Here is a 27,444-nt window from a genome sequence, read left to right as displayed (position 1 = left end):
CAGTGGAAGCTATGCCGTGTGGTTTCCTACAGAAGACTAAGACAGTAGGGCTTTTAATTAAAAATCTCCAAATCATTTTGCATGTTCAGGGTCGGTGTCTTGAGAATCAGGGAATCGCTGAGTGAGATGCATAAATATGCATCGATTTTTGGCGATTTTTGGCTTTCTACGAAGAAATGCATTTAAGCTATGGGCTTAATTAATTAATGATTCTCTGAACGACGTAAATTGAGTTCAATGCGACCCAACGAAGGCAATTTAATTGGCTTTGTTTTCATTCGTCAAGAGACGCCCATTTCCAGGGAAAGGTTTATGAAAAGCAAGGCTTCCTGCATGGCTGACATCATTTATAATTCATCATTTCGCGGTTCATCATTTTACTCCCTGAAGAAGTCAGGCCGTGCCACTGGACAAAAAAAATAAACTTTAGCCAGTTTTGCTCATTTCCTCACCAATTGTTTAAATATTTGTTGGCTAGTTCTCTAGTACAGCAGGTCCCGTCTGTTGCCCTGTCAACGGGAAAAGCGTCACGCTATCACCTAAGTCACGTGATCATTGTTTATGTTTCATCACATGATATGAAACGAGACTTGCAGCTTTTACCTTGTTTTTAAGGTTTTCCCTTTATTGAGGTGTAGTGGATTTCGTGAAACTCTTAATCTAACCGTAAAAGAATATCTTCAACCTTCACAGGAGGGGAAAATGTTGTCTACGATGCGAAATGTTGGCTTCTCAGCATCCCGCTTACTTCGTCCATCACTTTGTTCAACGATCGTCTTAGCAAGGAAATCGCACAGTCACGCAAAAGCACCAACACCTACATCAACCACAAATGCTGGGTACGATTTAAACCTGGTTAGCGGTAAGTAAATATTTTTTGCGTAAACTAAGGCGAGCTCCATTAGTTTTAGGCAAACTTTCTTCGGACAAAAAGAGTTAAATGCCGAAGTCTTCATGTGGACACCAGAGGCCGGGTAGCTTTCAAAAACCGGACTAAAATGGCGGAGGACAATTAAAAGAACCACCAGAGGCCTTCTTCGCTCTTTCCGAGCATGACATGTGTCAGACCAGTTGATATGATAGAAAGGTGCAAGTGCTGAAATGGAGGCATTCTGAGTACTACACTGTATCAGTAAGGTCATGAGGTGTGCGTTTTCGAGATACCCATCTCACAGGCTTGCTCAACCAGTTTTTCCAGTACGATGTAACGCAGTAACCCAACGTTAAATTGACACCATCCTTACCCCCACAATCAATGATGGGAAAATAGCGCATTTTCCTGGGGGGGGGGGGGGGAGTAGACTAACTTATGTTAGGGGTGGGGAGCGGAGGGGTTGGCGCAGTGGTAAGATCTCTGCCTTCCAACCCTAAGGTCCCGGGTTCCATTCCCAGTTCTGCCGAGAGTGGAATATTTGGCGACCTTCTTTCCCGCTAAAGTTCATTCAGCTTTCCATCCTTCCGAGGTCTGTAAAATGAGTACCAGCATGCATGGACTGCTTAGAAGCGGCTGCCATTTGCGCCTGTATATGCTTCCAGTCCGATGGGGGTAAATTCATCATTGTAAAGCGCCTTTGAGATGTTTGTGATAAAGGCGCTATATAAAGGCACCACTTTACTTTTGTACTTTACATATCGTCTCATTTTGGTCTCACCTAAAGAGTTTGGGCAAAACGCCATCAAATGTAGACTGTATATAGCTGTGTAGGTGTCTTTTTTGTAAAAAAAGAATGTAAAAAATTATTTCATATTATGTGAATTGATCATGGTCGATATTACTTGCACGCTGGGTTGGGTTTTCAGTTGAAGTGAGAGGAGAATTATTGATTTTTATGTCACAAGTTCAGTTTCAGTTAAAATGTGTACACTATATTTCTACTGGGGGGCACCAATATGGCAACTGGCAACCAGGGAAAGCATGTAGAGTTGACTTTGGCTATCTCAGACATTTTGTCTCTCTTCAGAGCTTCCAAGCATACCCATTGAGACCTTTCTATTATACTTTTTCCAGTGAAATTGATTTAGGAGAAAGAAAAAACAGTTACATGATTCTAAGTCTTATCCCAAAAGTTGAGGAAAAACAACGTCTTTCAATTTTTTTTTTAAATTCAGAAAACTCAATTGTCAATAATTGAAACCATGTGATATGTTTTCAGACTATGAAACTAAAATAATTTTTAATAATTATTATATAATGTCCCTTAATTTAATTCCCTTATTAAGTGAGAAAATGTAAGGGAACATTCACAAAACCTTGTTGGGGGAGGGGGACTGATGAGAAATTGGGGGGTCCCCCAAAAAAATAGAGGTAAAAAGAGGGGTGTTTGAAACATATAAACTCTCTCAAGGGGGGTACCTGAAATAATGGAAAACAAAAATTGTCATCAGCCAATGTGAACATAATTGAACTAAATGTAATATTCAAGTGTGTAAAATGGGGTTGACAGCGGCGGGTCTAAAACACAGGTCACATTCCACAGGTCACTAATTCAAGGTCATTGTTTTACCTTTTGGAAAGTAACCAAAACCCTTAACTTGGCTGACCCTAGGCCTAAGGTTGGTTTTTAGCCCTAGGGTTAGCTAAATTGAGGGTTTTGGGTTTAACTGTCAAAAAGGTAAAACAATGACCTGCAACGAGTGACCTGTGGAATGTGACCTGTGTTTTAGACCCGCTGGGTTGACAGGCCTTACAGTACTCCCGGCTTGTACATGGTCTGACCAGTTTCCTTTTCCTTTGTCATAATTTTGCTCTCTTGAGTACATATTTGAATGGACACCTCTTTTAGTCACTTCCAGTAAAAATTTCCTTTAGCAATGGTTTTTCATACTTCTGTGTGATATTTTTTCTTCCAAGAAAATAGTTCGTCTTGATGATATATGTTTAGTTTCTTGGAGCTGATTTTCTCTGCAGCAGGGGGCCAGGGTTTTCTTTTGAGGCCGGAGGCCAGACATTTTCGTCCGGTGATTTCCCATTCCATGTCCAGTACTTTGATGCCAATATATGAGGGGTTTGTTTTATTTTTTATTGGTATAATTTTTTTTATATTAATAAGAATTTGAGTGAACTTAAACCTTGCCTGGGAAACTGATTCTTTGGTTTCAGAAAAACTGGAAACAGCATTTCTGATTGTTCTGGAGCGCCTGTTAGGTTGTGCCATGTATCAGTGAGATAGCTGGCTTTCTAAAGGCTTTGTTTGCCTTGCCTTTTTTCTGCATTGCTTAGCAGATCATTATGCTCTTTAGAGGGGGTTTTCTGTTTTTTCTTTGATTTGTTTCACTTGTTTTTCTGACTTGTGCATCATTTATTGGTTTGTGGCCGTGAGGTAGGTTGGAGGGTGTCTCAAATTTTAGGGTATTACTAAAAGGGAGGGGTCCTCCAAATTTATAATTATTAGAAATACACATCATTTAGGAGGTAGACACATTATCATTTCTATACTCTCGCCCTCTCTTTGAAAATGGTTAAAAACTTGTCTAATCTATTCTGGTTGGGAATTCTAAATCCTATGATCAAACTTCATTGATCAACTTGAAATCATACCATTTGTACTCATTTCAAGAGTCGAGATTACACATTCTTTTTTTTCAATCATGTCAAAAGAACTTTGATTTCTTGCACTTTTGAAAAGAATTAGATTTAAATGAATTATAACAACCACATTCTTATCTGGAATGTACAAGTTACCATCATTTAGGAGGTAGAGGTTTTCTTTGTTATGGAGCAAAGTTATCCTTGGTTTCAATCATGTTCCTGTTCTGTACTTTCTTTTTTGAAAGAATTCTGAATCCAATAAGTTATTGATTTTTTTTTTTTTTGCTGTTAATGACAGGCTCCACACTGAATAATCCCCGTTCAGAGTACAGAATGGTTCGTCATTACAAGGGAAAGGTGAAGGGTGTAGTCTTGGACTGGGCAGGTACTGTTGTGGACTGTGGAGTGTATTCACCAGCTGTTGCTTTCATGGAAGTGTTCAAAACAGAGGGTGTACCAGTCACTATAGAAGAAGCACGCGAACCAATGGGATCACACAAAAGAGTTCACATCTTCAAGATCACACAGATGGAATCTGTGAGACGGAGATGGTTTGAAAAATTTGGACGCTATCCCAATGAGGAAGATGTGGAAAGGATGTATAACAACTTTGTTCCATTTCAAATCGATTGCATTTTGCACTACTCGAAAATGATCACTGGTGCAGTTGAAACGGTAAACAATTTACGTCATCAGATGGGGTTGAAGATTGGTTCTACAACTGGCTTCACAACACCCATGCTGGATGTGCTTAAAAAGGCTGCTGCTGATCAAGGCTACGTCCCTGATGTTTATGTTGCTGCAGACGAGGTACCACAGGCACGTCCATACCCCTACATGGTATGGATGAATGCAATCAAGTTAGATGTAAATCCAATAGAGGCAATCGTGAAGGTGGATGACACTGCCGATGGTGTGTGGGAAGGAACATCAGCAGGCTGCTGGAGTGTTGGTCTTGCTAAAACAGTAAGAATGCATAAGATTTACACTTATTGTAATTATAAACACCAATGAATGGTCGAGGCTGGGTGCTTAATGACTTTTTTGCCTTTAGGGTGGGCGCAAATTCGAGGCTGGTTGCACGTAGGCGAGATGACTACCCTACGAGCAGTTGGTTTCTCCTACGCTTCCCGAGAGAGAAACCACTGCGAGCAACCGTTGGTTTCTTTGAGTGAGCCGCCGTCCAGCGCCAAGGTCGAATAAATTAAATTTGAACCGGTAAAACGAGTTAGTAAACTTGTTTTGGCGCTTGCGCGTGCGTTCAGCTACGTACCTTCTGCGTTTGGGCGATTTGATTTCCCGCGAAATAAGACGAAGTGATGTCAAATACATCACGTGGGGTGTGATGGAAAATCAAACGGTTGTTCGCAGTGGTTGATCTTTCGGGAAGCGTAGGAGAAACCAACTGCTCGCCTGCTGCACACTTATAACGGTTTCGCCTATGACTAGATAAACGCACTCTATGCATCAATCAATTCACAAATGAAGGGTAGTGAATCCTCGAATCGAATCTTCAAATTTGCAGGATGGCTGAGCGACCACCGATCTCAAGAGTTTCACCACAGGCGCACCACCCTCTGTTGGCGGTGTGGTTATCGATCTCTAGAAGGATAAATACATTACGGTGGTTGCGATTTGCTCGGCAATAAAGTTTGAAAGCAAATAATTCAATGAAAGATCAAAACAAAAGTGTCAACTGAGTCCTGTGTTCTGTTTTTTTTTTTTGTTTGTTTTAGGCGTCATTTTGCGATATCCTTTCTCGGCCGCCAGTTATAGAGTCAAGAAAATTGACAAGGCAGGCAACACCGAGCCGCCGGCCGGTGACTTCGTCTTGTTCAAGTTGGAAATGACGCCGAACCAGTGAAATTCTCACCTTAAAGATACAGCATCCGATCGATTAGGGATGTCCCCATACCTTCGCCGAATTTAAACTTTACCTTTCGAAAATTCACCGAGAAAGGCGACCCTGAAATCCATAATAAAGCTTTCTCAACACGGTCGGTGCAAAAAAACCACCGGACCGGATGGTATATCACCAAAATTATTGAAACTCGCAAGCCCTACTGCTGTTACCCCACTTAGCAGCGTTTTCATGCAAAGCATACGCGAATGCAGAGTCTACAATAATTGGAAAGTGGCCAGACTGACACCTGTATTCAAAAAATATGATCCTACGGGAAACAGGAAATTATCGCCTCCTCTCCATGCAAGATTTTAGAATCATGTGTAGCGCACATAATTGTGAAACATGTTTTCTCGGATAACGAAGTGCTCGTCACGGGCAACCAATGGGCCTACCTAAGGGAGATCGACAGAGCTATTACTCATCCGCCTGACTGAAACTTGGTGACGAGCAACTGATAACAAATTTGTTGTGGACGCCGTATTCATAGCCTTCCAAACCTTCTTCACAAGCTAGATCACAACTTCGGAATCACGGGAAACTTACTGGCATGGCTAAGACGGATTATCTTTCTGAAGGGGAAACATTGCACTGTAATTAATGGCGTACCCTCTGAGAATACCAAAGTTGCACACGGCATACCACAGGGATCCGTACTTGGGCCCACACTCTTCGTCTTATACACAAGCGCTCTACCGAAAGCAGTCAACACTGCAACGACACTCCTGTATGCCCATAATACTACCATGTACTGCGTACCCAAGAGAGGGTTCGTTAACAAGCTAAATCTGATCAAACGCAGTCGCTTTTTACCTAGAAATTCGCTTTTAGCTTTATATTTTAAAGTTTTTTTTACCCTCTTTTACATATGCGCTATCAATTTGGGAGTGTTGCGCAAATAAGAACGAATTTAACGCGTTGGAATCCATACATTGTAGGGCTACTAGAGTTATATATAACCTCCCGCGCGACATGCCCTCTGTAGATGAAAGAAAAATAGCTAAGTGGGACTCTTTATTCGACACTTATAAGGTCAAAATAGCCAACTTAATTAATTTATAAAACGTATAATCGCACAACTCCATCCTGCTTGGAACATTTAATCCAAAGGAAAGAGTCTAAGTATGACGTCAGTCATCAACATCCTGTTAGCGTAGAACGTTTTGAAACTTTTATGAAAAACTCTATATCATACAGAGGATCCATTGTTTGGATTTTTAGAACCATCCGCTGTCAGCGCCAGAGTTTATGCTAAAAGGGCAAAAAAGTCTCCCACCCTCAGAAGAGTCACCGCAAATGGGTTAACAAATTGACAGTGATTTCGTCTTTTATTTATTTTAATCAGTTTGTTCCCAACCGTCGCGTTGCACTGATTGAATAGACTCAACTGCTTTGAATTCCTTTGGTCTGGTGTCTTGCACCGATCATGTTGAGAAAGCTTTAATATGGATTTCAGGATCGCGTTTCTCGAGGAATCTTTGAAAGATTAACCTCAAACTCGGCGAAGGTATGGGGACATCCCTAATCGATCGGATGGCGGAGTTTTTAAGGTGAGAATTTCACTGGTTCGGCGTCAGTTCCAGCTTGAACAAGACGAGGTCACCGGCCGGCGGCTCGGTGTTGCCCGGTGTTACAAAAAGTTATATATATTTTGAAATGACGTTTCCGTTGCCGTCGCTGTCGTGTTTGCTAAAGCTCTCAAAAAAAACCGCAACTTGCAAGCAACCATTATTAAAATATCAGTGATTCAAAGCCGCAATGCCTTATTTATACAAAACTGCAGCTTGTAAACCATCAGGCTCAAGATATCCGCAATTCAAAGCCGCAATACTTATTTATCTGACAAATTACCAATCGTGTCAGGCCGCCACCCGTTACCCGCCACCTGCGGAAAAGCCCTGCCGGGTGTTGCCTGCCTTGTCAATTTCTTGACTCTCTAATTGGCGGTCGAGGAAAGATCTCGCTCGCGCACTTCGAAAAATGTTGGCCTCCAAACCTTAGGCGCATGCTCAGTACGGAAACTTGTACTCGTAGCCGTCCTTGTCCCCCAATCTAAAGGTCCGTAATTGGCCACTTCGGAAAATACCACTTTCTCTTGGGACTTACAATGGTCCCAAGAGAAAACAAAAACAATGTTTATGCAAAATTTGAGAGGAAACAAAAGAGTATTATGGTATTTTCCGAAGTTTCCTATTCCTACTTCAAACGCTACGCCGCTTTCCCACCTAATACCCCATTCACACCAACAAGACATGTTTATGCTGCTTTTATGAGCAAATACATTAATTCGTAGTTTTAAGTACATTTCGCACCGACGTATATACTTTTAGTCTTAGATTTTTAAGCTTTTAGTTAGATTCATTTATCGTAATTCTTTTCCAACTTGTAAATAGTCTTATATAGTTATAATAGTAAATTTATTCTTTGCAAATAGTTACGCAATTCAGCCTACTGGCTGCTACGTTTTTATTGTGAATAAACTGTCTGTCTGTCTGTCTGTCAATATGAAAATCAGTCACAGAAAAATGTAGGACTGGCCTTTACACGAGATTCAGGCGAGTTTCAATACATCCTTTGCTCAGTGCTAAATTTGTAGTCGACAAAAATTAGTATACATGATTTACAAAAGAAAACAATTTGAAACCGTGCAAGTATTTAACTAAACATGTTCAAAACATGGTTAAGATTTGGTGTGAACTGGGTATCGTTATGTCGCCTTCCTCGTTGCATCTAACGGTTAAGGCTGCTGTTTATTGAAGCTCGGCTGACAAGTTTGTTTTTCATCATTTTAGGGAAATTATGTTGGCTTAAATGAAGAAGAAATAGCTGGTCTTGGTAAAGAAGACTACGAGAGAAAGATTTCGCGTTCATACGATATTCTTGCAAATTCTGGAGCACATTACGTCATTGACAGCATCACTGAGCTGCCACCTGTCATAGAGGACATCAACCGTCGTTTGGCAAGGGGAGAGAAGCCTTAGAGGTTTCCTTTCTTTTAAATACTGTATTGTTGACTTGTGATTAGGGGTGAAGAAGTCTGAAAGCTGAAGTTTTGAGGAATTCTGATTTCAGTCGAAGCTCACACAGCTGGCTACAGCGAAAATAGTATTTTACATACTTTCACTTTCAGAAACTTTTGCGGTCGGTTTTATTTGAACGAGACTAATTTAGAAAGGAATAAGGATCCTTTTGACCCGGCGATATTTTATAAATTGTGTGTGATCAAGAGTAGGTCGAAATTTTTTGAAATTTTCAGAGTACATGCAGATGACGAGCATGTCTTTATTTTGATATATGGTATCCTATAGGTATTTATGAAATAATTGATGATTGTGATTCAAACAGTTCAACTTTTTCCAAACCATAAATTACAAAGTTGTATAAAAACAAAAAGACCTACAAAGCGGTATGACACACTAATAAACTGACAAACGATTTTAATTTACAAAGGCATGCACAAGAGCCCACTTCCTATTAAAATTATCAATATTAACTGTTTGAAAACCATTTTCTGTTTTGATTGTTTCACTGCTCAATCATTTTCGTATTTTTGCATCCTGTTAAGTAAAAGAACGAAGACCAGAAGAAGACTTTAAACAATTACTTCCATGGCCGATTTTTACCGAGTCGATTTTATTGTAATTATTGTAATTATTGTATTATTGTAATTAGAATTATTTCATTCCAGGACCAAAGCTATTACATTAACCAATGACTACGTATTCAGATAGAAGTAATAAACCATGCAATCAGAATTAAAAGCATGCACTTAGGAATTTTTATAGCGCGTATACAGATCGCTATTTGTTTCATTGGTTTTGCTACTCATGGACTGAAAAACTACCACGAATTTTTTAGCCAATCACTGGCATAGAAATTGATCAAATGGGCTCGCGATGACGATTTCTACGCTTTTGATTGGCTAAGAATATCGCGCCTTGATTTCAGTCCATGAGAAGAAAAACCAATACGCCACTTTAAAAATACCATAATTCTCTTTGTTTTCCCTCCAAAAGTTTGCATAAGCATTGTTTCCAGTTTCTTTGGGACATACAATGATCTCAAAGAAAATAAAAACAATAGCCCATTTCCGAGTTGCTGCATGTCTCAGTTTCAAAATGAGTCCTGGTGCACAACCATTCAAATGTAAATGAGTTGCGTATTCCTATACAAATCAAACTCATTTCCCTTACAATAGTTGAGCACAAAGACTCACTTCGAAACCGAGACTAACAGCAACTCGGAAATGGTCCATTCTTATTCAAAATTTTGGAGGGAAAACAAAGAGTATTATTGTATTTTTGAAAGTGGCCTATAATGGCGACTTGTACGAGCTCTTTAAGAAGTCGTAACTGCTTTTAATTCTGGTTGGTTTTGGCTCTGTTTGTGTATGTTTTAAATAGTCCTGGATTGACAACTGTGCCAAAAGGAGACGCGAAAAAGTTACTAAACTAGTTTCCAATTGTGGAAGGAAAAATAACAGGGTCGAGGTTTAAGGGTTTATTTTAAGCTCGGAAACGCGAGTCCAAAGTCGAGCTACAGTAGTCTCCTTGCATTTACTCTTTCTTCAGCCGTCTTCGCCCAAAACTGGGAGTGGCTCATGAAGCCATAAAAAAAGTAAATCAAAGGAGTGAAATCTCTGAGCATGACTCGCTGCGAAACGATCATGCATGTCTAGCCATGCCCCCAAAGGAGTTTAGCTTTGAAACAAGAAAGTTCAGGCTTTTGGATGCACTCGTTAAGGGGAAAAATTTCGTTTCCCAGGGAATAATACCCCTCCTGTCCAAGACGCCTCGAAATTGGGCGATTAAAAGAAATTCAAAACGTTGGATTACATTTTTTTTTTTCGACGGTGACTAAAGGAGAACCTCTTCAAAGCGAGTCTAGGTGCAAACTTTTTGTGATGGTAATTAGTTCTACTTTACATATGAATGAAAACTAATTTTTATAAGAAAAACTTCGCACTTAGACTCGCTTGGAAGAGGAGGCAGACGTGAACTCGGAAGTGGCCTATTGGAGATGCGACCTCGTTCCCAGGGTCTCCATTGTCCTCATCGACAAAGAGACCCTGGGAACGAGGTTGGTGGAGATGGTCCTGGTGACAACTGTCCCGCTATAATGTTGGAACTGTCATTGTCAAGACCGTGCATTCTCGCTAAATTATTATTATTATTATTATTATTATTATTATTATTATTATTATTATTATTATTAGCCGTTTTTATCAATATTGAAATGCTACGAGAAGTGAGAGACAATTGTTTCTGCAAGTTTCAGAACAGGACAATATAATAGCAGACAGAAGACATAACAACGATATTATTTTATTATAAATTACAACGTAACAAACGTCTTTTGAAACGCAACTAGAACGCAACCTTCAATGTCCGCCAAAATTGTTGCTCTGCTTTGTTGAGATGTTTAGAGATTTTTCGATCCAACAATCAGTTCAAGGTCAGATTCAACCTCGTCCCCAGGGCGCTTTCCTTAAATGAAAGAAGGGGGTAGTTTCTAAAGAAACTGTGGTGCTGCGTCGGTGGGGAAGTAGAATACAAAAATTTGGTTCTATCAAGGGAAATTGACCACCGTACAGAGATTCTAAAAGCTGACGTTTCGAGCGTTAGCCCTTCGTCAGAGCGAATCGAGGAACCATGGGTTGTGTGCAGTTTTTATCGTGGAATAGGAGCTATTGGTGGTCCTGGCGTAGCTCCTTGGTGAGTTTCTTCAACCTCGATTCGCTCTGACGAAGAGCTAACGCTCGACACGTCAGCTTTTAGAATCTCTGTACGGTGGTCAATTTACATTATCAACTCCTTCTGTCAATAACTGGTCAACTGTGTGGGCCGTCCATTGCGAAACATCGCACGAGTTAGCAAATAGCACAGCTGGAAGACTCGTAAAAGCACGTTGTCTTCCTCCAGATATGTCGCTAAAACGACGGTCACTTTGATGAATACTTCCATTAACGATTAACGTAGCGTTTGAAATTCGTAAAAGCACATTGTCACATTGTCGCATATTCTCGAATCCTATTAAAATCCTAAAGCATGTGACAAATCCAACAAAGCATAGCATGTGGAAGAATGTGGACGATTTAAGTGGACGATCACGATTTACGCAAGGTGATAGGTCCATAGCCGTTGATCGATGTACTACGTATTCAGAAAAGGAATAAAATCGACGCTGGAAAGCGCTATATATACGTGCGCAGTCCTACTCGGCCAAAACCAACACAGGTAACCGTCCAGAATGGTGTTGCTGCGAGCGAGGGAAGCCAGTTCGCAGCAATAACGTAGATGATAGTGATCAGAAAAAGGCCGGAAAGCATGACGTGCATTCAGGGTAATGCCGGTGTAGCAACGGAATATCCTTGGGTGAGGACAAAGGAACAAGAAACCGCACACGCTGCACCAAGTGAAAGACAAGCACACCAGCGACGTTTCTGTGTTTTCACTGCCTCATGCAAATCACCTTAAAAGTTTTGGATATTTAACGAAAGCTCTAAGAATTTTCACCTTCAAGATTCTAGTCTCAGCTGACATACTATTTAAACTGAGAATTCAGAGATAATTTTCTCGGGCATCGTGGTTCAAGTTACTACTGTTTCCCATGACTGGACAGATGTAGATGAAGCTAGGAAATTGTTAACGTTGTACATAGGATATCACGGATTAGAGTGTAATGCTATGGACTGAAATACATGATGAAACTTCAGGCAGTATTTTTAGTGTCCAGCTTTCTCATAAGATACAAGAAACCCGAGAAATCAGTAAATAACATTTTGTTTTTGATTCATTGCAGTTCAATACGGGCCCTCCGAAGCAAAGGGTAGTCACGTGGACTGGGGAAAGAAACTGTACTTGTACATGATTGTGCTTCGGTTTTTACACCACTAGACTGCAAAACAGTCGTTATCTTCCATTTTCGCGCGCGTTTGAGGCGAGAAATTTTTTCGCGTCTCTCCCTCGCCGTTTCTACACTCCCTCCAGACCTTTCTTTTGAATATTTACCGGCTTAAACACTTCGGCTAATAGCGCAGAATATTCAGTGACCGACTTCCTCCAATTAAAGCGGTAGCATATATCAACCGTTTTGTCTTAGAGTTGCTTAGTTACCTTGAAAGAAAGCCTGTATTGAGAAATAACCAAATTGACACCCAGACCATTAAATTGCAAAAAGCACGATGACGTACTCGGCTTGCAAATAAAACCTGTCACACAGTTGCGCTTGCGCATAACACCTCCCAGTCATGTGTTGACAGAAAATGTACTTGAGTTTGACTTATTCAAATGCTTTGACTGCTTTCTATCAGAGGCTGTTAGGAGCCGGTGCAGAGCAAGGTTAATGATATCGTAACTTAGAAAACTGAAAAAGGTTGTTACGTCTCCCTCTCCCCTCCCCCCCTTAAATAAAGTTATTGTATTATTGTATTGTACTATCTTAACCTGATGGTTTCAAGCTTCTCGTTGATTGTAACCGCCAATGTTGTACACGCGAAAAGTATTTAGTGTTCCTTTTTTTATGGTGACACTCAATTTTGTTATTTCTCTCATTGCAAAATAATGGTTTTCCGAAAGGGAATGCTAATTTGCTGACAAACCAGTTTGCTCACAGAAGGCACCATTCGATTTACAACTTGAACTAGTTAAACCTAGCTAGTTAAATCAACAATATTAAGCCCTTTGGCTCCGATAAAGAGAGAGTTATGATAGTTATTAGCCATCAAAAACTGATAAATTCTTGCGGGGTGGCAAAGGCGCTCGGATCCCATCTATTCTTTGTAAAATTTCAAATCTTCAAAGATATATATAAAGGTATACCTGGTTCAAATTTTCAGAGATCGACAGCTCATTATGCAATGCACTTCCAATATTCAGTACTTTATTCTCGGCTGACTGACTGAAAACGATAGTATTGTGCTAACGAGGCAAAACTGAAATGCAAACAAGCATTCCCCTCTTGTAATTGGGTTTTCACTACCTACGTGTAGTATTTAAAGTTAATTAAGCCAAAGAGAGAGTTGGCACTTCTATAGCACCGAGCCAAAGGGTGGAAAAGCATCATAAAGCACTCTGACATAAAGTCACAGTTTCTGTAGTGGCGTTCCTTTAACAAATGGCCGGCGAGGCTTGCGAGGTTTTTCCGCTGATTTCTTTTCGGAAGCGGAGCTGAATCCTTCGTGGCTTTTGCCGCTCATTCCGAGTACCCTGGATTTTTTGGGGGATTATTAATTAGTTAAAATTTATTGTTCGTGGTGTTATATTGGGGAAAACGGCAGAGCTTTCAATACGCGAAAAAAAGAACATTTAAGGAACACCAAAACTGCGGCCAAAGGTTCTAGAATTGCCAATCACGCTTGGTCCAATAACCACACCATTGATTTCGAGAATGCGTCAGTTATTGACAAAGGCACTTTTAGAACGAGAAAAACATTAGAAGCGTGGCATACCACAGTGACACCCAACGCAGATAACAATTCGTGCCCTTTACATGGACAATACAACATTCTTTTTAACAAATATTCATAAATTTTCTACATTCTCATCATTTTGCAATGTACGTTTTTATTTAAATTTTCTCATCGATTTCTTATCATTCATTTTACCCGTCGAAGACTGCAGTTCGGGCAGTCGAAAGCTCGTAGTTTCTTAATCATTTTAGCCAGAGATCGTTTTTTAAATTTTAACTATGTTCCATCCTGGCTGCGGCCCTTCAATATTTTTGATTATTAATTAATTTAACATGTCAAAACAAGTTGGGTTCCCATTGAACAAACGCTTCAAGTTTTTGTTTGTTGTTGTTGTTGTCGTTGTTGTTTCGGTTAGTGATGATCACATTAGTAATTGACAAGCGGGGTTCGCGACATTGAAGAAGGAGAGGCACTGGTCACAAGCAATTTATTTGCCTGAAATGTCAATCACGGGATGAAATGGCGGTAACTGTATTTCAACAAAAGTGAGTTGTAATTCGATGAATTAAACATGTACGGCTCGCTTTGTTACACATTCCATTGTTAACATGCATATTAGGGACTTCATGGGCTTAGCAAATCAAGTTTTCACGTTTAAAACAGTCCTAATTCCATGCATTTTACACCATCTCTAGGAAATTTATGCAAATTGGTTTCATTTCCGTGGTTACGACGAAAAAAGTGTGGTTTATGCCCTGACAAGGGCTTAAAAACAATCAATTTTGAAGTTCAGAAAATATGATGAATATTCAAACGGCGTAACAAGATTGTATTTTATAAAGCTATTAATACAGATAATGATTTACAATTCAAAAGGCGATGGAGTGGTCACTGTTCAATCAACTCTGTATGTAACAAGCACTACAGTTCCGGTTTTTGAAAAAGTCATATAGTCAAAACAGTTTTCGTACGGTGGGCCAGTTCCCACTGACAAATAAACACTAGGATCTTTTCTGCTTTAGGAGAAATGAAACTTTTTATAATTACTACGCAGATTGTACAAACAAGCTATCAGTGGAGCGAGCAATCCACTTGTAATCAAACGCCGAGCGAAATGTGTCATTATATTATCCATGTATGACTGGCCTAAATACAATAAAGCAAGGTGGACCGCTTAAAAGTCTTCAAAGGCACGCATGGCCGTTTTGTAATTAACATACCAGAGAAGAGTTGAAGAGTGAAACCATTCTGCACATTTCAAGAAAGTATTGAGTCTGAATTGGAACAACCACCTCCTTCGAAAGATGAATCACAGTTAAGGTAAGCTACCCTAAGTCAAGTGATTAATTAATACTACTAATGCCAGGTCATGATCAACTCATTCTAGCCATAATCGTAATTCCACTAAGAGCCATGTTTTTAAGTAATTACGCCTCGCAGCCGTCCTTAATTGAAGTATAATCTTTCATGCAAATTATTTCAAATTCTTAAGGCTTGATAACACCACCTAATGCAAATGAAATTTTAAGACAGCGGTGCCTGTCACAATCCTTGTCTAGCTGTTTCTACGATGGAGAACGCTTAGACTGATCAGGGAGCCGTTACACTCCAATGCACCGCGAACTTTGTTAAACAGTTCAGGTGAGCTGTTTATAGATCACTGCTTATTTAGGCCACTGTTTTCATCGTTTTCTTGGCAATGCGTTATCAAACTGATAGTTGTATATTCAACAAACCACAAACTGTGTCTGATCAACAGCTCGCTCTATTGTACACTTCTACTATGCGAACAATCCTTTACTCCTGTCATCTTTGTTCTTTTCATAAATCCATCAATACTTGATTCGCCGTCCAGATCTCCTGCTAAGAATTTACGACACGATCCCGATCTTTTAGATTCGCTTACCTTGGCCCGCTGTACTTGAAAATATTAAGGTTTCCAGCTTATTAACCATTAGATTTAGCCTGCGTCAGTTGAGTGCGTTGAGAGGATGTAAAATATCACAACAACTCTCCTATTGTTTATGCTGACTCACAGCATTATTTCATTATTATTCTTAGCATTATTTTTCCGTCGGGCGGAGTGATTTTCCTCTTTCCAAGGCGAAAAGGCCGTTCTGTTGATTTTCAAGCAAGGAGACGCCAGTAGAAAACCAAGGCAGAGGACAGTGACATAATATCTTCGTAGGTATAAATCCGAAATATCTTCGCACTTGTCAATGTAATGACTGTAATAGATACGTTAAATTACTTCTACGGAGGTTAGCCAGAACGACGTATCCAGACAAAACCTAGACTAACCCCGTTCTAGCACGTTCTATATTCCTTTTAATCCATCGGTGTCGTTGAGAGTAATTTATACACAGATGATCCCATGATTTACTTTGTTTCAGTTCTGTTTAATCATAGTGAACTTTTCTTTGTTGTACTTCTCATAATTGTGTATTTTGTTAAAGTTTATGACGTAGCTTCCAAATAACGTCAAATTCATGGTCGTCAGTTTGCGAGTTCCGTTCAAGTGCCTTCCTCAGAAATGAACAAACAAACGATAACAAAGCTGGTAATTTCGCGCCAAAAATTGGGAGAAAATGCTCGGACAAAACAAACTCCCACTTGAACTATTCATTTCGATTAAAGGGGATTTCAAAATATTTTTCCCATATCGGTCGCCCATTGACATTAAGTGTAATATACCAACCAAGATGTAGAACATTCGCCGACGTATATTCGGGCTATCTGATGCAAATTCTATCAAATTTTATTTGCTTAGAAGAAAAGTGAACGAGAATCCAATATCATATCAATATTAAACGACTTTTGGTCCTTAAAATTCAAAGTATTATTTATATTTATCTTTTGAAATCTAGAAGCAAACTTCTCTAAAATGAGATAGATAATTATTATCGTGTGATAATTGCAACAAAAACAGGAAGTAGGTTGAAGTTTCTTCACTTGTGATTAGTAGGATTACTCAAGCAGAACTGGCCTCCGGCAAAAACAAACTTCTGCCAGCTGTTTTACATGTAAAGAGATTAACATCACGCGGCACAACTTTACAGGCTGCCCACAAAGGCCACGTATCCACCGCAGAAATTTAACAGTCAAAAGGGAAAATTCTTGATAATTGGCTTCTAGAGGCTTTAACAGTCACTAAGAAACGGCCCAATGAATTTTAACCAACGAAATACCACAGGACACCCAGTGCCTGCTGCCCATGACAACCTGTTAACCAATGGTAAGCGCTAACCTTGGGTATCTTCAAAAGCAACAATTTGACCATAATAAAGATGTAAGAAGATTGATTCGGCATGAATTTTTCTGCATCCGAGCTGCATCCGAGCTGCACGTACATCTTTGTAACGAGTCCTTTTTTAGGCTCATCAATGTCACGTGTTTAAATATAGTTTTCCAGTTTTTCACTTTTCAGTTCATACCCTTCTCGTCATCATCGTCATCAGTCGCATGTGAGCAAAACTATTGTCGGGCGAAATCATAACTCTATCTCGCGTTAGGTGTTTGTCGTCATTATACTTCTAACATCATTGTGGTATTGTGGAACTGAGTTTTTATCCAGCATTTTGTAGTAGGTTTTAAAATTTCCAATTTTTCTGCGTTTACTGCAAATTAGTATTCCAACGCTAAATACACTTGACACTTAATAAAGTTCCTTAAAGGTCCTTTCCATTTCTCCTAACTCTTTTCTTCTGATTCAAAATTTAAAATGACGACCAAAAGTTTGGCGAAGATTGGGTTCTCGAGGAGCGTCTTTGAAAATTGGCTTGACATATGGCTTTCTCTGTCCAATTTAATACCCCCGGTATTTTTTTATGCTCATACACTGAGCTACGAATTCATTGTCCGGGCATTGCTTTAGGTATGAACTTGACAACAAAAGACTTGAGAGCTGTTACGAGACGGCGTTCTAACTTGTACTTGAGGGTTGAGACCGCACTAAAACATTCGACATTCTTGGTGATACAAAGAGATAGAAAAGTTTATTTAGAGCTCCGGTACCGGACGATGATTAGTTTTAGGCGTGGATCCAGAAATAAAATTGACCAAAAGCTCTGTCATGTTGGAGGGTCCAGCGATGTGCTTTCTCATTCCAGAAAGTTTCTCCTCGTTTTAAAACTCGAATAATAGAGCAAGGCTGTCTGTGTGGCTGAGGTTAGTAATATTTTCCAATATTTCGTCAGCGGAACGCGGGCTTTACTTTCTTCAGGGAGTAAGTGGTTATACATGTATAAACTTACTTACCTTTGCTTTAGCTAGTTGACCCTTGCAAACAAAATTGTTCAAGTCATTCTATTTTCATTTTCAGTTCAGTATCTCTGCGGTGAGGATGTTGTGTTCGATTTCCGTAAAAAAAATTGGGTAAATTTGACTTTGTTTATCAGTACTTCTATTTGTCTGAAAAAACCTATCGTTTGGAATTTTAACAATTCTCTGAAAATCAGATGCGCTTTAGGGCTCAATCATCGCTGACCACGTGGAGTTGATTCATGGGGATTCCGACAATAAAAACAATTTGCTCTACAAGTCTAGGAGTTACTTGCACTGTATAAGTATTGCGATCTGCATAGTTCATTGTCCATGGTAGTTGAACCTGGTAACTAGGCACTCACGTCGGCGAACTTAATATGAAGGTATTCAACTCTAATGGACATTGGCATGGCATCGCATGATCCGCGTTTTTTACAGAGTTTGACATGGACTGGATTTTGAAAATAGATAACAATGTGTGATGTCAGTTGAGACAATACAATGCATTTTAAAAGGACATTACTTTCTTTGAGTACGCGTCTGTTTATGTGCTGTCGTATTGGCTTGAAGAATAAGACGAGATAAGATAAATCGATCGATAACTGGATTAACATCGTGTCAAAGTTCGGTCATTCTGAAGAGGGCCACTATTTGCAATGAAACAGCCTACTCCAGTTTATAGCTTTGTATTTTAAAAATCCATTGGCTTTAAGAGCTCGCTGGTTTAAATAAGACGAGAACTGTCTCGTATTCGTTGTAAAGCGTGCTCCTCGATTCAATGCTGTTTATATAAGGCGGAAAAGGTTGATATCAGTGTGACTGGAGGTGAGTGGTTTTTTTTTATGTGCTTGTATAAAGACGCAAGCTGCGCTTTAGTCGATCCTACTAACCATCAGACCAGGATACCACGAACTCCTGCAGTATTAAATCAGTACGGCAAATTTTTAGTTTCCGTTGGAAACCGCCGCTCAAGACCGTTAAATGAAGCAGGTCCGGTCTTTCAGTTTGTCTATAATGTCAACTGAATGAATCACTTTCATCAGGTTGTGGGACAAATAGTTTGTTCTCTTCTGTCTCTTACTCTTATCATTTTATTATGAGTGTAGTCGATGGATTTTTGGCACCAAAATGGGTCATGCAGCTTTTCTTCGAGAGAAATCCCGAAGATAGCTTCAGAGAGGGATTATCATTCCTTCGCATATCAGAAGATTGCAAAAGAATAGTTTTCGCGGATGTACACAAAAGAGTACATATATTAAATGTCAAGGCTTAACATTTTAAGTGGTCAGAACTAATTCAAATCGTCCGATCTGTTTTAATAATAAGAATGCGGCGACCATTATTTATAGATTAACATCTATAATACGATGCGTAACTTAATAAGCCGTGATAGAGCTGGCTTGTTTGAAATCTCTTAATCCGACATATGTTTTAACTGAAACGGGTAGCAAGTCCAAAAATTCCTATTCTTGTCAATGTATCCTCTCTTATGAAACCTCTAAAAACAGTAGAATCTGAATTCTTTTGTAGTTATTGAAAACAAACATTTTTAGTTGCTTAATTCCGTAAAAAAAGAAGGGAAAAGTCATGAATGAATTCTTGAGTTTTTTTTTGTGTCATGAAATCTCAATCTTTGATGTTATTGGCTCAAAATTTTGTTTTCTGGGTGACTGAAAGACGATCTTTCAATTTCCGGAATTTAGGCAGCTCTGCTTCGGGGTTTACGTTTTTCCGGCGGTAATCGGCTCGTACGTGCCCAAGCGTTTGTCTTATCTCGGAAGAGAACGGAGAGAAGAGGATATTAATCAATGGCGGAAATATTCAGTGAAGGTTTGAGGAATTAGTTGAGATTTTGCGTTTCAAATTGCATAGGCTTTTATAAAACTGGAATATTTCAGACCCTAACGTCGAAGCAACGCATACCATGATAACAAGGCGAGAATAAGTCAAATGCCCCATATGAGTACGTCTCAGAGAACGATCGTTATGCGTTTTTTCGATGACTTTCTGATAAGTGAGATGATATTTAATTTGCTGAGAAATACTTTTTGGATCATTATCAGCATCTGTGCACGGGGCCTGTTCTTTTTTTCTCGTTTTGACATAGTTTGAAGCCACCCTGTGTGAAGAAATTTGAGTGAAGCATAGAAAGTTACAATTCAAAGACCCAAATAGTTTCGAAATTTCTTCTCGTGTCTTTATCAGGGGTGATTTAGTGTTATAGCATGAGTCCTTTTATATGTTACCAATTTCCTAAAAAGGGAAAGGATGCGCTAATTGACAGTAATTAGCGTCCTTTTCTATTAAAAAGATGCAAATATATCGCCATTATCACAGTTCCAAGGAGCGTGGACGCCGCGTGGACGGCATTGATGTTCCAAGCCTCCAAACAACTGCGTTAATTGTGCCGCTGATTGGTGACGGTGATAATTTTAGAATTTCCCCACGTAATTGTGAGGTTAGGTTTGGCAAGCCGGAGTTTTCCTTTTTGAATCCTTTTTTCTTCGTTTTTGCATTCTTTCCCATTCATATTTTCTATGTGTCTGCTACTTGTTAAATTTGATGATAAAATAGCCTGCTGTTTAGCCTTTGCCATAAAATGCAACCAGTGCTTTGGAAAACCGTTCCTTAAATAAACCGCTCTTCCCATTTTGTCCTGAGCGTCAATGAAGAGGACTTAAGCGACTCATTAAGAATAACTTATCATCCGGTTCTCAACCTGCAAGATGACATGACGTGTCGTTTTACTCCTTTTTTTTACGATCTTCAGCAGTTATATATTTCTTTCAAAGTTTCATATCGAAAGATATATTCAAGACATAATCCAATTGATGTTTCTTAACAAGTTAAAACTCAATCAGGATAAAACAGGGCTGCTGTTTATCTATCCACACTTTCGTCTTCTGCCATCATTGGATTATCGAACAGTTCCGCCCCTGTTGGCAACTGAGCTGAGCCGTGCGTTATAGGACACGTTTGAGGAACATAGTAATTCCTATGCCACGAATTGTCTTATTTTTATATCAGGAACATCAGAAATATTATATATTTTGATGGATTGCTTGGAGATCAACACTCATGCTCTAATATCTTCCAGACTTGATTATTGCACCTTGCTGCTGTATTGTATCGGGTCTTCAAAAACTCACTAATAATATTGATGAGCCTAACAGCCTATCAAAACATCGATAAAACGTCACGTGTATGAGCTTTTTATCCTCATAAAACATAGCTTGTTTTTCTTGTATGTTAATATTCACCTCTTACTTTTCGTCCATCTTTATTTTCATTGTCTGCCAAGTACTGTCAAACGCCTTGAACTATTATTGAACTACAAGTGCTCTCATATTATTATTATTATTATTATTATTATTATTATTATTATTATTATCATTATCATTATTATTATTATTATTATTATTATTATTATTATTATTATTATTTAGCAGTATAAACGTTCGTATGCTAGCTTAGCACATAGCTCAATAGGGCGCTATTGCGTAACCTAAAGGCTGTAAAAATAACCTGAATATGCCTAAAAAGTTCGTATCTACATACATCTATCTATATATAAACGAATTACAAAGGTTAGCTTCGATTCTTTAAAAGGTAGAAATGTAAAATGAATATCTTCAGACCTATTAAAACAATAACATTAAAGCTTCTAAGACGATTCTACTTGCAAAAAAAAAAAAAATTATTTTGATCCTAATAATTGTTCTGTTGTCTCTGACGGGGGTTAGTATCTACTTATGTTAACACTTTTAAAAATCTCGCAATGTTCAGACTTTCAGACATAACGACCTTCTGCATTTTCAACAATACTTCTTTACCCCTTTTAACTCCTACAAGACTTCGGATGGTGCTCTCCAGTTCCTCACTATGTCCTCCTAACACGTCCATTACGATGTTAAACTGTTTCACTTGATATCCAGGAAACTGCCTCTTCAATTCCAGCCGCAATGGGGCATACTTTTCCGTCTTCTCGCAGCTCTTGATCTCCCTGTTGTTCATCCAAGGACAGCTCACCTCCAGCAAGATGACAGATTTTGCTGTGCTATCCACTATTCGGGCGTCAATTCTGTTAGCTCTCGCCGTCACATGATCCGCATAAACAGGGACATCCCAGAAGGCTTGCGCTCGGTCATTTTGATAGACAGGTTTAGGCTCGCTCAGTGAATACCATGGCGGTACACTGTCCATTAGGTCTAGGCTGTGCTGCATCTCAAAAAAAATTACTTTCAACACCGCATTATGTCGTTGCAGATATTTGGACTGGACAAGCGCAGAGCAACCAGCTAATACGTGTGCCACCGTCTCAGCTGCCTTGCCACATAAACGGCACAATAATCTGGTCTGACCCCATTATTGTCTTCTTACTCTGGTACACTCGGGTGGGAAGTAACTGTTCGTACAGCTCAAACACGCCAGCGATAACATATGTCGGGCATGTCCTCCATTGCCACAACCAACTAAAGCTATGGGATTGTCGGACATCCCCTGTAACAGAGCTTTCTTGTTCTTCCTCCCATCGAAAAGCTATCAACTTTCCCTGCCAAGCCTGGCCTGATACCTGATCTTTCAATTTCTTCTGCTGTGCGCTTCTTAGCTTTTGCTTGATCTTTGACTCTTTCACTACTTCGCCTTCCTCCGTGCAGCACATTGGGGTGGGGTATGTAAGAGATAGCTCTAATCCAAGCTCTCTACTAAACTTTGTCGCCTCCTTAACGAGTGAGCGTTATGGCCAAGCACACCTGAACGTTCTTCGAACTTCCGAACAAGCTCCATTGTCGGGTCAGTGTTCTTGAACAGTTTAAGTGCGCCTTGATCTTGATGGCCTTATACTCGTCCTCCACCGATCTCAGGCCTCGCCCGCCCTGATCCCGCGATAGGTAGCACAATGTGGTTGAGCCCAGAGGATGTTTACCACCATTGCTGACCACGATCTTGCGTGCTTCTCGATCGATTTGTTGAAGGTCAGTGACTGGCAGGTGCTGGGTCCACATCAAATAGCTCAGAACGGGCAGGGCATACTGGTTTGAAGCAACCACTCGATGGTAATCTGAAAGTAGGCTGGACCATATAACAGAGAGTCTATTCAAATACTCCTCTGAGGCAACCTTAAAAGCCAGTTGATCTTCTTGTTTCGATGTTTCCAGTACTCCAAGAAATTTGTACTGCTTGCCTTCTTTCAAACACTGTATGACTGATGACTCATCAAACTTAACTCCTTCCACATGTTCCACTTTTACACCCCTCTTAACATGCACGACTGAGCACTTCTTAGGGTTCCACTAAAGCCCTATGTCTGGCATCTTACCTCTGGTTGATCTGAGGACGGATATTATTATTATTATTATTGTTATTATTATTATTACTATTATTAACAATCATTCACCGAAGTGGAGGTAAATATCCACCACGTTCACCAACACTGAGGTGAATAATTGTTATAGTATATACCACACTACTCGGAGGAAACTCGGAGGTGAATAGTACTTGGATAATCACCTCCGAGTTAGCCAATCTGCGCGCGCGGAGAGCACTATTCACTTGTGTAGTATATACAAATTAATAGTAGTATATACTAAAACAGTGGATAGCGTTGAACACGCGCACTGATTGGCTACTGAAACTCTGGATATCCTTTACTATTCACCTCCGAGCAGTTCGCGTAATCTTTGCAGGAGTAAATGAGTTAAAATCATCTTTTTATGTTATATTATCTCACTGTTTTATTCTATACTAAAACAACTATTTACCTAAGAGTCGGTGGCTAGTGGTGGATATTTACCTCGCCGCTTCGCGGCGAATTACTTTGGTTTTGCATTACTTCACTCAGTGATTGGTTCAAAGTTCTCGCGCCACTTTCTCAACCAATCAGAAGTGAAACCAAAACCAATCGTGGCTCGCGCGTGCACATTTTTCCGCGCTTTCTGTCGGCTACGTGTAATTACTTCGAGTTTCGATTGGTTTACCGGATTATCTCCCTCTTTTTTGATTGGCCAAAGCAATTACTTTGGTTTTTGTTTTACGACACTCGATTGAAACTCGTTCTATTGCGAAGACCAATCAGAGATAAGGGCTCCAATCCGAGAACTATGAGCAATCTAAAATGGCGGAGGTTGAAATTGTGACTAAAGTGACGTGTTTCCAACAATGTTATATGGGTATCCAACAATGTTAGAAGCGTTCTTATAAAGCCCCGGCTACACGTTCAAACATTGTTATAAAACATTTGTTGGATCAACAATGTTAGAACGTGTAGCATGCTTGTTTGATGACGAGTTTCCAACAATTGTTGTTGGAAGAATGTTTTGATTTCGAGCAAACATTTTTTCCAACATACAACAAATGTTGAAGTGTGTAGCCGCCCTTTCAACAATATAGCAGTTGTGTTGAAACGACTAAAGTAAGGTGTTTCCAACAATGTCATATGCGTATCCAACATTGTTATAAGAAAGCTTCTAACACTAATGGATACGCATATAACACGTCACTTTAGTCGCACAATCGTTCTGATGGCGTATTTGTTGGTCTTTGCAATACAACTTTGTTGAAAGGGCGGCTACATGCTTGAACATTTGTTGCATGTTAGACAAAATGTTTGATCGAAATCAAAACATTCTTCCAACAAAAAATGTTGAATGAATGTCATCAAACATGCATGCTACAGGGACGGCGGAGCCGGGAAGGCAGGGGGGCTTTAGCCCCCTCCCCCCTCCCCCCAATTTAAAGCAAAAAATAAAATAAGAAGTAAAACATCTGTCATTTTACGGTTGATCCACGTTTATGTTTTTGATATATCGTCGAGAATGCTGAAAGTAGCATTTCCGAGCTTCAAGATTTCAAAATGTTTTGGCGGAGAATTCCCTCAGAACAAGTTAGCGTCTCCGGAGCTTGCTTGTTAGCCACCCTCCCCCCCCCCCCCCCCTCACTTACAAAATACGCTCCGCCGTCCCTGTGCTAGACGCTCTAACATTGTTGATCCAACAAATGTTTTATAACAATGCTTGAACGTGTAGCCGGGGCATTAGAAGCATTCATATAGCAATTTTGGGAGGTGTTCTTCTAACAATGTTACAACGTGTAGCCGGAGGCTTAAAGTTTTGTATTTGAGGCAGTCCCATGCAGGGGCGGAGTGCAATGCCCAAGGGCCATAGAACGCGGCAGAAAGATGACATAACGCACGGGCTTAAAGTCTCACTCGACTGTGGAGCATTAAAGATAACACACACTGTTCGAAAAGAGTAGGCCACGGAGTTCCCAGGTGTTGTGGTCAGGCCTGAATTGTCCAGCAAAATGTGACCGGCTTGGCAGTGATGTCTCAAAAAGTTTTATGGTTTATGAGTCCACGCAAGAGAAAATGAGGGGACAGAGAAGGAGGCTCCCGGTCCAGCCCTTGGGATATGTCATGTCCACGAAAGTTATTTTTAGACGAGCGGAAGTCTTCCGAGACGTCCGCATGCAGGCCAACCTCGGTCCGATGTTTGAAAGAAAATATATATTCATCAGCCTTCCACGTGCGCCATCATTTTCTCTTTTCACTAAGAACCTGAGAGCGAGGCAAGACTGTATGCGGACGTCTCAGAAGACAGACTTCCGCTAGAACAAAGACTTCCGCTCGTCTAAAAATAACTTTCGTGGACATAACATATCCCGGCCAACGCCTTGAGCCTCCCTCTCTGTCCCCTCATTTTCTCTTGGTCCACGTAAGCAAACAAAGCCATAAGCCAAAGGGGACGTAACTGCCGAGTGCTGGAGCACGTTTAGAAACTTGGGTGCAAGTTCATTCAGTTTGATTTATATCTGATACACGATTTGTCATGTATCTTTTTATTTTAAACCAAAAGAACCCTTTTCGTCTTCAAACTCTACAGGTTTTTTGTGTCAGTCCATAGCATATTATCGTGCCACGTTTATTCATGCGTTTTCCAATTATTAGAATAAATTCAAATGAAAAACTCTTTACAGCAGAATGTTAAAACGACCGCCTGTTTCAACTGATAAGCGTTGTAATGAAATCCCCTTAAAAGCGCAACGAATGATACACGATGAAGGCGCTTATTAAATCAACCGCAAAGAACGACAACAGCTGATCGCTCACAACTGTTACAGTCCGAGCATGTAATTGGCGTTGTCGTACGATTTCCGTCGGCATTATGTTTCTTAGGGCGCTTTCCTTTCGTCAGGGGCACCCAACGTCAATTTTCGGAAAATATCAGTTCGGAAGGCGATTTGAGATCTAGAATTTTCGGAAAATTTGTTCTAAAATTTCTTGCTTGTCTGCCTCTCCTAGGATTTTCGAACATCTAAAAAATGCTATAATTGCCCATTTTTAACGGATTTTTACCCTAAAAAGGTCACCTAGAATCTTCGGGAGTCTTTTTTCTGGCTGAAATTATCGAAAAGGTAAATTTTGATCCCTTTAATTTTCGGATCACTAGACTTTCAGCTAGGAAATCCGAACAGATAAAAAAAAAATAGGGGATAAAAATATACCTATATCTACCGTTTAAATACCAAAATACGTTTAACAATGCTATGTTTAAGTGGTTTTGAACTATATTCTCGTTGAGTGCCCCTGTTTCGTCAGAAGTGGCCGGCCAGACCAGTCATTTTGAAAAGAAAATGCAACAATTTGAAGAAGCACTTGCATGATAATCCCTCGCATTCTTCTAGAGGATAATTTATTATCCTCGAAGTGTGTTTACCCGGTCTGGCCGGTCAGTTCCGTCAAATGCAAAGCGCCCTTAGTGTTTTGAGGTTTGAATGCTGATTAATTTTAGTCTTTCCGAAATTGCTGAGGTCTACGACCTCAGTTTTAACAATGATCTTTTTAAAGACGATCGAAAAGACAGCGACATGATGTCAGTCTGCTGATGAAGTCATACAGATAGGATTTGTAAACTGCGGTCGCGTGACCTGAAGTATCCTGCGCATTAACCGTTTCCTTAGGGCACTGAAGAGGAATATTGAGAAGCGGGCTAAGACAGGCTTAAAACATCGATCTCAAGACAGAAAAAAGCTTTTTATCTTTTCATCTTATTCCAATATTAAAGGTCGAGTTCGAGGCCAAGGTTATCATTCAGGACCGAAACTTTAAGCTGCCCTGCGTGAAGTAGTAAGCCCAAAAAACGACGACTGTCTTTACAACAGGGGAACGGAAAATATTTAAAGATTCCCCGTTCTCTATTTTAAAAATACCTCAAAACTACAGATCAAGTTGGGTTCAAATTTAGACTAAATAGCAAAAATTAAATAAGACTTAAAGAGGCCATTGATCTAGCCTTCGATCAATAACCTAAAGGGGTTAAGCTGCAGTAACAAGCGTTAAAA

At 39.9% G+C, this 27,444-nt stretch overlaps 2 protein-coding genes across 7 annotated transcripts in view; both read left to right on the top strand.

Annotated features, from left to right (window-relative positions):
• The first annotated feature begins 546 nt into the window (after positions 1–546).
• On the top strand, positions 547–9,912 carry LOC138006079 (phosphonoacetaldehyde hydrolase-like). The gene is made up of 3 exons (XM_068852244.1): positions 547–862; positions 3,828–4,495; positions 8,225–9,912. The coding sequence occupies exons 1-3, from the start codon at positions 703–705 to the stop codon at positions 8,411–8,413; spliced, it is 1,017 nt and encodes a 338-aa protein (XP_068708345.1). The 5' UTR covers positions 547–702; the 3' UTR covers positions 8,414–9,912.
• A 4,481-nt stretch (positions 9,913–14,393) lies between these two features.
• LOC138007893 (cGMP-dependent protein kinase 1-like) overlaps positions 14,394–27,444 on the top strand; it is a 57,462-nt gene continuing 44,411 nt past the window's right edge. The window contains exons 1-2 of one of the 6 annotated variants that reach the window (XM_068855010.1): positions 14,394–15,162; positions 15,904–16,030. The gene's annotated coding sequence lies outside the window, so the exon portion shown is untranslated. Of the gene's footprint in view, positions 16,031–18,767; positions 18,931–27,444 lie in introns of those variants that run through there. The other 5 variants (XM_068855009.1, XM_068855011.1, XM_068855008.1 and 2 more) reach the window with 5 other exon arrangements.

The sequence above is a fragment of the Montipora foliosa genome, chromosome 6 (genome assembly GCF_036669935.1).
Source record: "Montipora foliosa isolate CH-2021 chromosome 6, ASM3666993v2, whole genome shotgun sequence".
Taxonomy (NCBI): domain Eukaryota; kingdom Metazoa; phylum Cnidaria; class Anthozoa; order Scleractinia; family Acroporidae; genus Montipora; species Montipora foliosa.
Note: the sequence above shows the minus strand (reverse complement) of the source record. Positions and strands in the feature narration are given on the sequence as shown.

Bases quoted from the DNA above. Each gene is read 5' to 3' on its own strand.
- LOC138006079 (XM_068852244.1), top strand. From the start codon at position 703: ATGTTGTCTACGATGCGAAATGTTGGCTTCTCAGCATCCCGCTTACTT. The intron at 863-3,827 runs GTAAGTAAATAT...TGTTAATGACAG, and splicing joins CGATTTAAACCTGGTTAGCG to GCTCCACACTGAATAATCCC. The intron at 4,496-8,224 runs GTAAGAATGCAT...TCATCATTTTAG, and splicing joins GTGTTGGTCTTGCTAAAACA to GGAAATTATGTTGGCTTAAA.